Below are 14,909 nucleotides of genomic sequence, written 5' to 3'. Positions count from 1 at the left end.
GGAACCTACGACTGTCTGTGCTGCAGCTATTTAATACCATTTCTGAATTCAGCAGCCAGCTCCAAAATCAATCCAGCACAGGATGGATCAATCTCCAGTCTTCCTTCAGCTAAATAAAAATGCAGCGAAATTCGTAGTATGGAGCAAACCCTGTAGGCTGGGTCTCAGCAGTTACCTAAGCTATGTGTTGATTTGTAGTTTAAGTCTGCTATATATTGATTGGAGGTGCTGCTGCAGGGGTCTGAGTAGGAGGAACTTCTACTTCATCATGATGTTAGAAACATCCCAAGCAAACAAAGGTTTCTCCTCCAATTGCGATCTTGTGTAGGGAGTGAGCTCAAGCTTCCCAGTAGAGAAAGCTGATCTGGACTGAGGTCTGGGCCACAGCTGCTGGTCTTCTACCATGAAGAGTTAATGCAAAGTTGCCCGGCCGCTCCCACCTGCCTGGTGGGAATAGGAGCACTTTACAGTGTCATTTGGATGGCATACAAATCGGAAACACCATGCTGTACACAAACATACCAGCTATTTGGAGCTAATTAACAATCTGCATTGCTGAGTTAGAGCGTGTCAGAGTTAACATGCCCGCTGTATAAACACTGCACCTTTTTTCCTGACTTGCTGATGTCAGAGTCCATCATGACCACGATATCTCTCTGAATTATTAAAGGCACCTTGGTCTGGTGAGGTTTGAAGTCACAGGTCTGGCTGAGCTCTAAGTGAGCACTGACATGTTTGAAACTTTATCCGAACCAAAGTTCAATACCCATTTTTACAAATGATCTGCTGCTATAGTCTCACAAGACCAATGATTTGCAGGATTTTTCCAGCACAGTCTGATTTGAGCCAAGTTATAAAGAAGACAAAAAGAGCATCCCTGATGCAAGCAGCATTTCTGCTCTCAGCTGAATCTGGGAATGCTGAAAAGGCTAGAAATGAAAGACCAAAGCAGATGAAGGAAAGCCAGCCACATTTCTCAAGCTTCAGAAAAGGCCAAGTTTATCTCTGGTCCTGAGCCATCGTTTAGGTCAAGTCTTGTTTCATGAACTAGAACATGTTTGAATTAAAAGCCCACATGAGATTCGGGTCTACGTTTTGCAAGCAGCTCCCATTTTTATGGCAGAATACTCCCCTTCTCTGCCTGAACCTCCCTCTGGATGCAGCCAGGTTGTATTAAACTGATCAAGACCTGCATATTAAGCAGCAGTTGGGCACTACCTGCATGCTGATGATTCACAAGCACACACAGAATAGCAAAACTATGGCATTAGAAAGGGTCAAGGTTTCTTGCCACCCTTGGCTCTGAGATAACCTTGGGTACAGAACCGATGAGCTGAGCTGCTGCTCTGGGAAACAGATGTGCACAGCTGGTCCCTTGACTGCATCCAGGCATCGCCCCCTGCTACACACTCATTGGTCTTAGCCAGTGCAGCATCTTCAGCGAGATACTTGTGGTGGTCCAGATCTTAATGCTTGGATGGGTACAAATAAGCAGGGATATGTCTCCCATCTGGTTCTGAAAACACATATAAAGTCCTTACTGGGGGCTGAATGAAGGTGTCCTAGGAGGAGGCATAGCCTTATGAACAGTGATGGACACAGCTTGTGGGGAAGCCTTTCTTGTTCGTTATTCCCTGAGCTGTTTGGCGTGTGCTTTCATTTGAATATTTTGGCTGAGTGGGATCCTTTAGTGAACCAAGGTTTGGCCTTTCCTGGGCTATGAAGGGTCAAGGGTGGCTCTCAAGGCTGTCAAGGGCAGGGACAAAATCAGTGTTTCCTCCCAGCTGAAGTTTTCACATATGTTGCCCTGGACTGCTTGCCTCTTTTCAACATCCTGAATGATGAATTCACCTAAATCAGGAGCATCACTGGCCCCCTTTGGCATGACATCCCCCTAGCACCCATCCTACCCCGGCTGCAACCAGGAATCCTTCCCTGGCAGCTGCTGCCATCTGCCCCATCACTGACACACATATCTGACATGGCCACAGCAAGAATTCATTGCTTTTCACGTACTTGTGGCCTTTTAAGGTATCTCCCCTCCTGCTACCTCCAAAGGGGCCCCTTCATGGTGTGGTCTGACAATGTCCCCTGCCTGTCCTCTCAGCTCATTTGGGGGATCCTCCTCGGTGTACGTGGCAGGTGCCGCTGTGGCATTCATTGCCACCTCACTCAACTCCTGTCCTCCTCCTATGCCAGACCCATGCTCTTCCTCAAAGGACTCATGTTTTTTCTCCTTTTCTGTTTCCTCTGCCCTTCAGCCCAGGCCTGGACAAGGACTCCCTGGTGGTACTGCAAGGAGCAAAGCTCTCAAGAAAGATCTCAGGTCAGACCCAAGGAGCCACAGTTCTTGATGCTCACGCACCACCTGCAGCAGCAGTGTCTCTGGGAGCATGCCAGGGTGGGAGCTGTTCAAGAGCTTCTTGTACTTCATGGAAACCTTTCTGCTGATTGCAGCAGCAGGGTGCAGCTCTCTGAAGCTTTACAAAGCCTTACCTGGAAGGGCTATGAGTTTTTGAAGCTCCTTTTTCAGCCGGCTGATTTCTTTACAAAGCTGAATGTCATCCATCCTGCAGAGACACAAATGAAACCACTGAGGGAAAGACTGGGAGAGGAAAGGTTCAAAACCTCCAGAGCAACACCCAGCCAACACTGGAAGGCAATGAACCCAGTGCCCACGGCGGGGAGCACAGATTTACCTGCCTTCCCACAGGAAACAGCAGCCCACTTCATCTCAGAGCTTTTGTTGGAGCTACATGGGTTGTGTCACTGGTTGTTGGCAAAGGAAAAGCTTCATTGCTCTAATGACAATGAAGCCTTATTAAAACCTGGCACATCCACCATGCAATAGCAGCTGTGTTTCTCCTTCTCCCCAAAAATAATCCCGAAACAGCAAAATCCAAAACCAAATGGAAGCTGCTGCCACATAAAAAGATCTGACATTTTTATACTGCCTTTCTGCAGAATTAAAAAAAGGTAGAAAAATGAAACACAACAGAGGGGGGAAATGTGCAAGCTTTGCAGGTTTCCGCTGAGAAACAAGGTCATTTTAACAGGAGAAAAGGAGCCTGCCGAAGCCACAGGCAATGAAATTGTCTCTGGTTCAAACCACACGACAGCAGCAAGATACTGATCAGGATGGGCTCAACTCAAATGTCAGTGGCAGCGAACGGGGGATGCGTGGCCCTGTCTGTGCTGGAGGCAGTTTGATGATGTCTCGGAAGCACCACAAGCACTCAGCCCCCTTCATGGGTGTACCAGCTCAAGTGCTGCTCGCTGCTCACTAGGGCTGGCAGAGAAGACTTAACCCAATTTACTTACTGATTTATTTTTAAAAATTGCATGCCTATGCCCTCGCTAAAGCCCTGCTTGGACAAGTCTGAGGAACAATGGTGTCTGGCCATGATAAGCATCAGTGCTTCAGTTTGAAGAGCTTTATGCACTCACCCGCGGTGAGGGAAACACCAAGAACAGACAGTGCTCATGGCTGAGACCTCTCTCCACCACGAACCAAGCCATCCTTGAGGATCTCCCCTGAGTAGGTGACACCACAGAAGACGAGACAAGTCACAACTCCAGTAACCCCCAGAGCTGCCTCTGGTCTGCCTGCCGTGCTCCCCTCCTCCCGACCTCTCTCATGCCAGCAGCCTCTGGCTTTAGACTCTTCCTTGTTTTGCCCTTTAGGGTCCTTCCCTCAAAGTCCTCCTGCTTTCTGCCAGCAACTCATATGCACAGCGAGCAGCGACCCAAGGGCTGCCCAGCCCTGTCTGCCCTTCCAGCAGTCTCCAAGGTTGCATCAGCCTAGGGCCAACCTTGGCCAGCCACATCTCCAACCGAAGCATGATGGGACCAACCCATCTGACACCTTTTCTCCTGCTCTGAGCCCTCCTTGGGCTCCTCACACGTCCCTCACTGGGAAGATTAGGAAAATGCAATGCTGCTCTGATGTGGCATCCCAAGCCTCAGCACAGTCCAGCCGGCCAGCAGCCAGTGAGGCACCATTTCCCTGGCATTAAGGTACCCAGGAACTGAAGTCCCTGATCAGGGATTTTGGCTGTTGGCTCATTTGAAAAGAGTGTTTTAAAGCCCCCGCACCCTGTGGCAAGGCACTGAATCTCCTGATCAGGGTTGGAATGTTCAGCTGGGATTTGGGATGCTTTTCTTCTTTCTCCAGGCTTACTTTGGCGTGGCTGAGCTACTCTGGCCAGACCCTCTGGCATCTCCCTACCTCTTGCTACCTAGCCTGAAGCTAAAAGAAAGTGTGTCCATCCAAAATCCAGCCCCAGATTTTTCATGTGTAACAGGCTGCCACACCCCCAGGACCAGAAATTGTGCAGCTGGTGCATCAGGAAGCAATCCCTTCATCGACACATCAGTCCTCATGCTCTCAATACACGTCTTCCAGGAGCTTGGAGCCAGCAAAGGCACCAGAATCCCTATGGCAGAGGGTCTGGAGTCAGGCAGCACATTCAAACGGTGCTGAGCAGCTCCACCACCAGAAGAGGGGGTTCCAGTCATCACCCTGAGGTAGATGTGGACATTCTGGCCAGAAGCATTTCCTTACGACAGTGCAGCTAATCCACTGATATCTCAGGAACACCTGTATCTAAGGGCTCCCTGGACCTTAGAGTCTTGTGACTGCAGCCCTGGATGTTTTTGACAAAAGACGTGGGCACTGAACCATGAGCAGTCTGTGCTGGGAAAATATCTGGTGGCGCAAACCTCTCAGCTGGAGACCAGACGTGTCCATACAGGATTTGGCCCTGCGCTGCCCTGTGCGTGGTGCCTTGCCTACATGGGGTGGGATGGGAAGCATTTGCCCCCATTAAACATCACCATCGGTGGCCAGTTTCATGAAGAAGCTGGTAAGCACCAACACCGCAGGGCACACAGGTCGACCTGTGTGCCATCTACCCCTTCTGAGTGGGATGAGTCACATTTGCTGGAGCTAATGAAGATACAGCTTTGTCAGCTGAGCCGAGGACACCAGAAATATTGATTAGGGAAGGGAAAATAAACAGACTGACGAAAAGGGACCCTGTGAGATATTTCTGGAGAAGAACATCCCAGGCGGGGGAGAAGACTTCCTCTTGGCTCTGTCAGGCTCTTGGACAGAGCCTCCAAGAGGAGCAGCATATCCAAATGTTGACTACGAGGAATCAGCCAACCCATTTTCCACATAGACAGAGGGACCATACATCCTCCTAAGCCCTACCAAGCACCCCAGCTTCTTAGCACAAGCTTCCCAAGGTCGTCCAAGCCTTCAATGCAGAAGGACTCCTTGGATGCTTTGCAGGGCACACGGGAAATCGTCCAACCTGGAACAGCACAGCTGAGATTTCTAGCAAACTCCATGGACGTGAGTGACGAGAAACCCTAATACACAATCTGTGTCTACAGATAACACATGATTGACTGATGAGCTGGTGCCACCTTGAACAGATGTGCCTTTGGTTCCCTTTGAAGTGCGCGTTCCTAAAAGCCCTGTCTGCATCTTCAACAATCCTGCTGGCCCTTCCACTGAGTCATGCCGTCCACCCCTTCTGGGATGTTTGCTGTTTGCTGGAGCTAATGAAGATACAGCTTTGTCAGCTGAGCCGAGGACACCTTGATTAGGGAAGGGAAAATAAACAGACTGATGAAGAGGGACCCTGTGAGATATTTCTGAAGGAGAAGAACATCCCAGGCCGGGGAGAAGACTTCCTCTCGGCTCTGTCAGACTTTTGCTCCACCTGACAGTGTCTTCATTTGTTTGCATACCGCACTGAGCAGGTCCAGCAATGCCAATGTCTGGGAGCTGCACGTGGAGAACAGGGAGGTCTGTTTGTCCTTTTATTCTCTGCTCATAGTCCCATGGTGGCTGAGCCCTGAGCTTGTACAAAGAGCACCAGCGAGGAGGTCTGCATGGGACACATGGGCAACAGGCTGATAGCTAGTGATACACTTATTAAAATTAAACACTCAAATGATAACTGAAATATTATTAAAATTAAATTGGAATTTAATTCCGTAAAAACTGATAATGAGAATAATAAATGGGCAATAATAAAAATTCTCATTTCAATAAAACTTGGGAGAGATTGCAAAGACAAGCACCCAGAAGGCTGCTGCTGGAGCTGAGATTACTTCCACCACTGGTGATAAAACTTATTGCAGCATCAGCCATAGCCGCGCTACCCCTGTCTGGCCCCGGGGAGCAGATCAGAGCACTGAGCGGGTGAGGTGCAGAGCTGAATCTCCCACAGGAATTTCAGACCTTTCTTTTTGCCCTATAAAAGGAGAAATATTGGGAGCTTCATTGTTTTCCACAGCACAGACGTCTCAGAAATGTTGGAACATTTTAGTATGACATTTCCGTCAAGTAGAAAACACCGATCGCTATCGACTGACCAGACAGGTCACTGTCTGGGTTTCTCCTGACAGTTTGGGTTTGTCCATGTTTTGACGATGGGTTTGTCCATCGCCCTGAGCCCCGCAGTCCAACTGATCCCGAATATTAGATTTTTTTCCCCCATTGGGAAAAAAGCCCCTTTCAGCCCCAGGTCCCCAACCTTTTTAACCCTGTCCTGCTGAACCCAGGTCTGGGGATCCCTCTTCTCCAGCAGCGATGCTCAGGGAAGCCCTCGGCTTTCCCTGCCTTGCAGAGCCGCACTCCTCCGCAGAGCCGATGCTCGAGTTCCCCACAGCGCCTCCAAACCACTCAAACATGTAATCCTGGCATTTCCAAACGTCCAAGTGATCACTTTTGCATCCATACCCACCCCAGTATGTGGCTTCTGTAGGTGATTTCCTTTTGTTTCCCAAGTGCAAGCCAAGGAAGAAAACAAATAAAGGGATAAGAAAAAGCAAGAGATGCGAGTTTTGACAGCACCTGTGAGATTTAGGTACCGGTTGCCATGGAAAGCATTTAAGAACTACACTTTTTATGATTTCCAAAAATCCTTTTCAACAATATATTCAGGGGGAACTATGCCTCAAAGAGGTCATCACTCTAAATCTGAGCCTCTAAACCACAGTCCAGCTCACAGCTTCCCCAGACAGCAGATTTACACAGGCATTTCCAGGCTTTGGTGATCCATGTAGCGCAGGTACCAGTGGGGACCCAGACACGCTAAAAAAGCAGCATATCAAGTGCTGCAGCCCAGTAAATACGATTTTTGCCATTACCAGTAAAAGATCCCAGGCTTTGTGTTGACCTGACAGCATGGGATCTCAGGACTGGGCTGACTACAGCAATTTAGTGGTATTAAAAAGCTTAATCAACCCAGACTATGAATGCTAGTCAGTCCTCTTCCTCCCAGATATACCCAGGGAAGATGTTCTTTATCACCCTGAGTGCTGGTTAGTACCACTGCAACACAGTGACCATTTGATTGCCTTAAATGTGAAAAGCCTCCAGATTTTTACTCAAAAACTGCTTTGGTTGTTGAAATGGACCCTGGAGAAGATCTTTCCCTCTGCATCTGGCTGCAAAGGCTGCGCTGGGAGTGGAGAGCAGGATGCAGTGCAGAGACGGGCATCGGGCAGCAATGCTGGTCCAGCCCCGATGTGTCCTGATGTCCCCCGGCAGCCAGGGGATGGGTGAGCAAAGGAGGAGCTGGGAGGATGTATAACAGTGCAACGTGGAGAGAGTAAACCGTGGTCGTGCGGCTGTTCAACAGCGGAATCTGCATGCTGGGGCAAAGCGCTATCTCCAGAGAGCAGCAATGAGCCACCAAACCTCAGGTCCCTTCCCAAGGCCAGCCCAAGAGCCAGAGGAAGAGTAGAGTATGGGCCCACTGGAAAGATGGGGTGCTTGTGGTTGGATATGGAAACATTTTAGTGTAGTTAAACCCACGCCATAAACTCTGTTTGCATAGCTCAAATCATGACAGCATCAGTGGCAGCTTTGTAAGAGGGACCCGTTCAAGCCCCTTCTGAGCGCAAGGCCAGAGCAGTGGGAGAGGCCGCGCTTCCAGGTGGAAAATGAGGTGGAAAGCGGCCTCAGCTCTGCTCACCCCCAGAAAAGATCCGTGTTTGATCGGGCAGGCAGAAAACGCTGGGGTGACCCTGGGAAGGGGGGACAGCACGGGAGGAGGCAGGTACTTACATGTACCGCAGCTCTGACTCCCTCCTCACCAGGATCTCCCTGATCCTCTCAATTTTGAAGAGCTCCCCTTCAATGTCGTCAATGGTGGTGGTCGAGTCGGCCATGGAAACAATCTCATCCTCTGCAAATGAAGTGGGAGCCACATTAGCCAGCAGGAGTTGTTAAACATGTGCTGAGGACAACAGGGACCACAGGGCTGTCACAGGTACCCCCCCTGCAAACCAGACCAGCATAACCACTAAGCACGTGCAGTTTTAAACTCGTTTTCAGGCTTCTTGCTACCCTGCTGGGTGCTGCAAGAGGAGACAGCCCAACGGGCACATGGAAAGTCACCGACATATGCGAGGGCATTGAGCTGCTGGCGACTGTGTTTTGCCTTTATTTATGCTTTGTGTGAGGCTGAGCGCTGGAACAGGTCTGCTCATTGCTGCGTTAGCATCAAAGCCGCTTCGGCTTGCTAAGCGCAGCTCCAAACACGCATGCGATATGCATGAAGTGTCTGCATGAAAGAAGACCTCGGAGGCCAGCAGGCCATCTCATCTCAGCTTGTAGCTCTCTGAGCCTTAGAAACAAGCATCATTTCACCTGCCTGTGCTGGCTTTGCAGCACACCCTGCTCACACCAATGTTGTGGCGGGCTCTGCAGTGCTGAGAAAGCCCCAAATTTCCAGGGGTCCTCCCCTCTGCTGAACAGCAGGAGGCCAAGGGAGCTAGAAACTGCTGGAAGGACAGGAATATCTCTTTTTCCAGAACCACGCAAGCCTCAGGCATCTCCAGCACATGGACAGACACCCAGAGACAGGAGCCTGTCCTCCATTATGTGCCAGGACCAAACGCTGGGCCCATATAGCACAGAGGGGCCTCCTAAGGCGTCGTGAAGCTCCCATAGCTGGTCCCTTTCCATCACAGGCTGGATGAAGGTCCCCCCCATCCTTCCCAATTCACCAGGGGAAAAAGCCCCCATGGAACCCAGCAGGCCAGTTAGGCTTCCTCATCCTCTGGAGTGCTGAGTATCACCTCTATAACCCACTTGGGGAAACTGAGGCAGGGAAAGGGGATATCATTTGCTCAGGGCAAGAGGCAATCTTTGCCTCACAGCAAAATGCAAGAAAAAGGGGCTGTAATTTGTTTTAGAAGAGAGCAGCGGCAATCCCAGGGACGGACAGGACAAGAGCCCAGCAACCTCGATCCACTGCGCTGACCACCAGCTCTGCCTGCCCCCCCTCCACTGATTTACGCACAGATGTCCCTCTGATGTGCCAGTGGTTTACACAAGACTGTCACACTGATTTACACAAGGATGCCGTGCTGATTCACACAGTGCCTGCGAACCTGCACGTCCCACAGTGGCTCCCAGCCCATTTTACGGGGATAGCTGAGGTTTTGCTCCCAGGCCAGCTCCCACACCCCAGCCTGGTCTGGCTCTCAGAGACACATCACTGAGCTTGTTATCAGTGGCATGCAGCAGCACATTTATCACACGCAGGCTAATCTGGCTCTCCTGTGATGTGCACACAGCCCAGGTTGGGGCGGGGGGGCTCAGCAGCTGCAGCAAAGCCAGGCTAAGAGAAAACATTAAAAATCACAAACATCAGGGGCAAATTCTGCTTCCTTTGAATCTCCACAGGACACATCTCCCCTCTGAGACTTTGCGTTCCTGCAGCCCTGGGACTTTCCCCGTGCAGGGAGAGGGGAAAGCACAGCCAAGGAGCACCAGCTCTGGGAGTAGGATTTTCCGGGCAGCTGAGGTCTGGGAACTGGAGATGTCAGAAATGGAGCGTATGTCTTGGGGATTCCAAACAGGACCCAGGCCAGTGCTGAGCGTTACAGGTCAGGAATGCATTAAGGCACAAGGCAAAACACTCTGCACTCACTGGTCCTCTACCCATCACGTAAAACTGCTTGAGAAATCTTTCTCAGAGTGAGGCATGTTTCCCAGGCTGCTGGCAAAGAAGGTTTAATAGTGGAAATACGAGTGGTTTGGGTTAGCGCAACTGATTTGAAGAATAGTTTTCCGCTGTTTCTGGCTTAGAAACTCATGAGGCCTACTTGGAGATTATCTCCCTCTTCCCCTGGCCACAAAGGCCACATTCAGCCAATGGCAGCCTGCTGAATCCTCAACCGTGCCCCATTCTAAGCTGCGAGGATGCTCTCAGGAACCAGTGCCTGCTCAGGACAGACCAACAAATACATGGGTTAGACGAGGTGTGGGGTTGGATGCGCTGCCCTCCATCAGCTCTTGCTCAATGCCTCTGCTGCAAATTTGCACAGAAACCCTCCCTTAGCCTTGTTTCTACGGGCCTGAAAGGGGTTGCTAGGGGACCGGACTGTGGTTGCTACAGGACCAGGATGCGGTTGCTAGGGGACCGCACTGCGGTTGCTAGGGGACCGGGATGCTGAGGTCCCTCGTCCCAAGCATCCTGCTGCTCTGCCACCCCAGAGCTCCTCTTGCCCGGGATATTTTGCTGCACCCGCACCCAGCGCTGCCGAGCAGCTGGGGCCATGCGCCGGGGACAGGCAGGATGCCCCTGCAGATGGCAGCGGGCACGCAGGTAACGACACACGTGAAGGTGCAGACGGTACAGCCGGCGTGTGCTTGTAGGCAGCCACTCCCTGGGGTTCGGCTGTACTTCAGTGCAGCTCTAGAGCTGTCAGGAAAAAGCTGCATTGCTCTAAGTGTTGTTTCTGTGACCTGGCTAAAATGACAAGGATGATTATTTTACAGATGCTCCAACAAACAAAGATGCAAGATTACTGCAGCTTTCATTAGCCAAGGACAAATCTAATCACTCCTAGGAGCACAGGGGTGGGTCTGGGGGAGGGGGACTGTCACTCCTGGCCTGGGTGGGTGGGTGAATAACCCAGAACATCTTTGATCACTGGTGGCAGAAGTCTTTGGCTGAGGTTATGAGCCAGCTGTTTCCCAGTGAGTGAGCGCAAGGGCTTGAAACAGGTGTCAGCATCACTTCTTCTCCCTTCTCATCCCAGAACCTCATTAGCAGAAGCCATCCCAGACGGGAGAGGTGAATCCTCGCCTGTGTACATGAAGGGAGGAGCTGGCAATGCTGGGTTGCTCTCCCCCGTCTGTGGCAGGAGGCTGGGACGTGATTTCAGCCCCTAGGCAACTGCCCACAAGAGTGAGAAAGCTCCTGGCTCGACTGTGGGTGGGTTCCCATCAGAGACGGGGAATACAGCATGGCTGGGACCACCCTGCTCAGAAGGAGCTGCCCTCAGGCACCCCTCCTCCCTGGTCACCTTTCTGTAGGACACTTCCCAGCAGCCTCCCACTGCAGGTCAGGAGCATCCTGTGAAATGGGGACAGCGGACAGGTCTACACCATGCAGCAGAGCAACGGTTGCAGGGCTCGAGCTGGAAGCTCCTCAGCCCTTCGCTGTGCCTTCAGGGTGGTGTGGTCGGGGTCATGGCACTCTGCGTCCCTCAGGCAAGATGTGTCCTCAGGCACGCCGGGGAACTGCTCACCAAAGCAGCAAGTCCTGGACAAGAAGCTCTGAGAGGACAGTCATGTGCCTGGAGCTGCTTAATTCAGGGCAGAAGCAGAGGAAGGGCAGTCGCAGGTGAGTGCTCCTGCAAAATGAAGCCCATGAAGCCTGGGAGGGAACACCTGGGCAAGGGGACACAGGGGCCTCTGCACCAAAACCATCCACTAAACCTCACAAGAAACCAGTGAATCCATACAGGTGACTACTGTGCAGCTGATAGGATGGTAAGATGAACTTGCTGATGGAGACTCCTTCCATCTGCCAGTGTCTGCTCAGGACTAAGAACTGAACATCTGAGCAAGGGCAGGGGCTGGAACATGGGACGGATGAGGAGAGGAGGAGAGAAGCAGGTTTGTTCAGCCCAAAGAAGAGACGGTGAAGGGGGATCTCATGGCTGTACTCACCTATCTAATGGGAGGATGCGGAGAAGATGGAGCCAGACCCCTTTTGGAGGTGCATAAAGATTAGGCAAGAGGTGATGGGCACAATTGAAACATGGGAAATTCCAGGGAGATATTGGGAAAATGTTTTTCCTCAGGTTGTTCAGACACCGGAACAGGGAGCAGAGCGGTTTTGGGATCTCCATCCTTGGTCCAAAATACCTCCTGGACAAGGCTGTGAGCAACCTGATTTAACTACTAAGCCTGCTTTGAGCAGGGGGTTGGACTCGATATCTCCAGAGGTCCCTCTCGATCCAAGTTCCTCTCATGTAATGAGATCAGTCTGTGACGACCGATTGGGATGCGCATGGATCTTCCCTGCTAGCTCAGGAGACGCTTTCTCCAGGCAGACATGGGGTGATGCTGAGTCCCCGAACCCCAGCAGCTACAGGCATGGGCCAGATCAGAGCTTTCCTGAGACAGTGCTGAGACCAAAGGGCACCGTGCACTCATGAACCTGTGCGATGGCAGGGACACCATACAGCAGTCACAAATGGCAAGTACAGACACTCGGAGCTCGCGAGGGATTAAGACCCGGCATGTCCTGCAAGCAGAGAGCTGGGCAAAAGATCTCACCGGAGATGGTTTTGCCAAAGCTGCGAATGTGTTTCTTACACCCCGCCTAAGTGCCTGGCACCAGCGAGGGCCTAAGGCAGCGATGTTTATTAAAGCTGTGATCACGCTCACAGTCCTGAGTCTCCCTTTGGGGATGGAGAGGGATGACGCCCATGTGCAGCCATGCTGCCCGGGGGTCCCTTTGCTTCCACAGCTGCGCACACAACAGCGGAGCCAGACACAGAAATCAACCCTGCGCTGCCCGAGCAAAAGGACCCCTGACTGGCACCATTTCAAACCAGCAAACCAAGGAAGGGGAGAAAGCTTCGATTTAAACTTGCAGATGCTCTAATCATCACACATGGCCCAGGGGAAGCAAGTATCATTAATGAGGAGTATAATAGCCAGAGAATTCCACTCCATATGGCTCTGGTGAAAACATTTAGACAGCCAGCAGCAAGCCTGAGATGAGTCACAGCAGCAACCAGCGCAGGGCTGAGTTTCAAGCGATTTACTTCATGATTAAAGTTGGGCGATTGATTGACAGCCCCCTGGGGAGGGGGTCAGAGCTCTTTACTTGGGCTCCATCCCAAGAGGCCTTTAACTCAGCCACGTGCTTTTCTCTGCCATGGAAAGCAGCACGGGCAGGGGACATTTAGCTGTCAAAATCAGCCCTTTCTCCACAAGCTCGATAACGAGAGCAATGGTAACCCGCTGCCCGGCTCTGGGGCAGCCTTATCAGAGGCAGCGAGGTCCCCGCCACCCACACTGCCTGGCAGGAGGGACACGAGCCTCCAGGCCTGCCAACGCACACCTGAGCACGCTGGTCCCAGAGGACAGCATCACACTCAGATGGGAGAGATCACAGCTACAGGCAGCCTGCAAACCACGGCACCGTATCCCTGCCAGTGCCCCAGCTGCCCCCTCTAGTAAACCAGGGAGAAACATGCAGCCTTGGCCCGTTGCAGCCAGGGGGGATCTCTCTGGCTGTGTTTGTGCAGCCCTTGGCACAGTCAGCACCACTGAGGCCATCTTAAACAGCCATAAAAAAGACCAGAGTTCACGGGTGAGGTACCCCGGGGTGACTTACAGGGGCTATCGCCAGGGGTGTAGCCCCTCTGCAACACCCCGCTGCTGTGCGCACACTCCCCTGATCACCTCCTGAGCACAAGCAGGGCAAGAGGCTGCGTGTGCTCAGCACTTCACAGGGTTGGCCTGAGATTTCCTGGATAGTAGCAAACAGCAGAGCAGCATTCAAAAAACAGACACCGACCATTGCCATGTTCTCGCCCAGGCTGAGGGTCCCCCAGGAGCTGGGAGTTTACAGAACTGCATTGAACCAGCAAACATCGCAGCCACAACCCTGCTCGCAGGCACCCGAGGGGGGGTGCCCAGGCCATACCCAGCACCCTGAGTCCAGCAAGTGTTTGACCCTTCCCTGGACCACCCTGATGTCACCCGGCTGCTGGGAGCAGAGGATCCAGGTGATGGAAATGCTCAGACCCCCCAAGGGCAGGGTCTCCACACAGACACTCTTCCCAGGCAGGGGAGGTGTTGGGGGGGAGGATACATATTGCCATGCTGAAAGGCACAAAGGAGAAGGACTAAAACTTCAGGCAGCTCACCAGGGAGCTGAGCAGCTTCACGGGCAGCACCCCCACACAGTAGTGCCAAGCAGGATGCTGGAGTTTGCTCCATCCCTCCTTCCCTGCCTTTCCAGCTGCCTGTCCCTATCCCGCTGGGTGCAAGAGGCTAAGGGGGAGCAGAAAGCGATAGGGAAGGGGAGAGGTCGGAGGGATGTCATGGCAGAGGGGGTGCAGGAGCCTCCCCTCCCCAGGATGTTGCCCCACAGCCCAGCATTGGGCCCCTTCCTCCCACCCCATGGTTGGGGACTCTGCCCTGGACAATCCCCCTGGTCGGTGTGTGTCCCCTCTGCCCACCCCATTGCGTACTGGAGGAACTGGTCAGAGAGGGGAAAAGGCAGTGAAGGACAGGGTGGGCACCCCAGCCTCCCGGTCACAGCCATGCCTACAGCTGGGCATGACAGCGCAGCAGCTCCATGTCTCTCCGGGCAGCATCAGCCGGATGGCGGGTTGCATCCTTCCTTCCACCGGTTCGTTCCTTCCATCCATCCCTCCTTCCCTCCATCCTTCCTCCCCTCCAGCCACCCCTCCTCCCATCCAGTCCCTTCTCTCCGTCCTTCCTCTCCTCCATTCATCCCTTCCCTCCTTCCATTCACTCCTCTCCCCCATCCAGCCCTTCCCTCCCTCCATCCCCCCTTCTGTTCATCTCTCCCCTCCATCCACCCCTTCCCTCCGTCCGTCTC

The 14,909-nt window shown here is 52.5% G+C and overlaps 1 protein-coding gene across 1 annotated transcript in view; it reads right to left on the bottom strand.

The window, feature by feature from the left end:
• LOC103901850 (uncharacterized protein C16orf45) overlaps nucleotides 1-8,205 on the bottom strand; it is a 12,514-nt gene extending 4,309 nt beyond the window's left edge. Inside the window, exons 1-2 of the mRNA XM_019473006.1 lie at nucleotides 8,090-8,205; nucleotides 2,497-2,570 (exon numbers count right to left, since the gene is read on the bottom strand). Of these exons, the coding sequence (XP_019328551.1) occupies nucleotides 2,497-2,570; nucleotides 8,090-8,193 (178 nt within the window). The 5' untranslated portion in view covers nucleotides 8,194-8,205. The remainder of the gene's footprint in view (nucleotides 1-2,496; nucleotides 2,571-8,089) is intronic.
• Nucleotides 8,206-14,909: the final 6,704 nt, after the last annotated feature.

This window comes from Aptenodytes forsteri, unplaced genomic scaffold (assembly GCF_000699145.1).
Source record: "Aptenodytes forsteri isolate BGI_AS27 unplaced genomic scaffold, ASM69914v1 Scaffold22, whole genome shotgun sequence".
Lineage (NCBI taxonomy): Eukaryota > Metazoa > Chordata > Aves > Sphenisciformes > Spheniscidae > Aptenodytes > Aptenodytes forsteri.
Note: the sequence above shows the minus strand (reverse complement) of the source record. Positions and strands in the feature narration are given on the sequence as shown.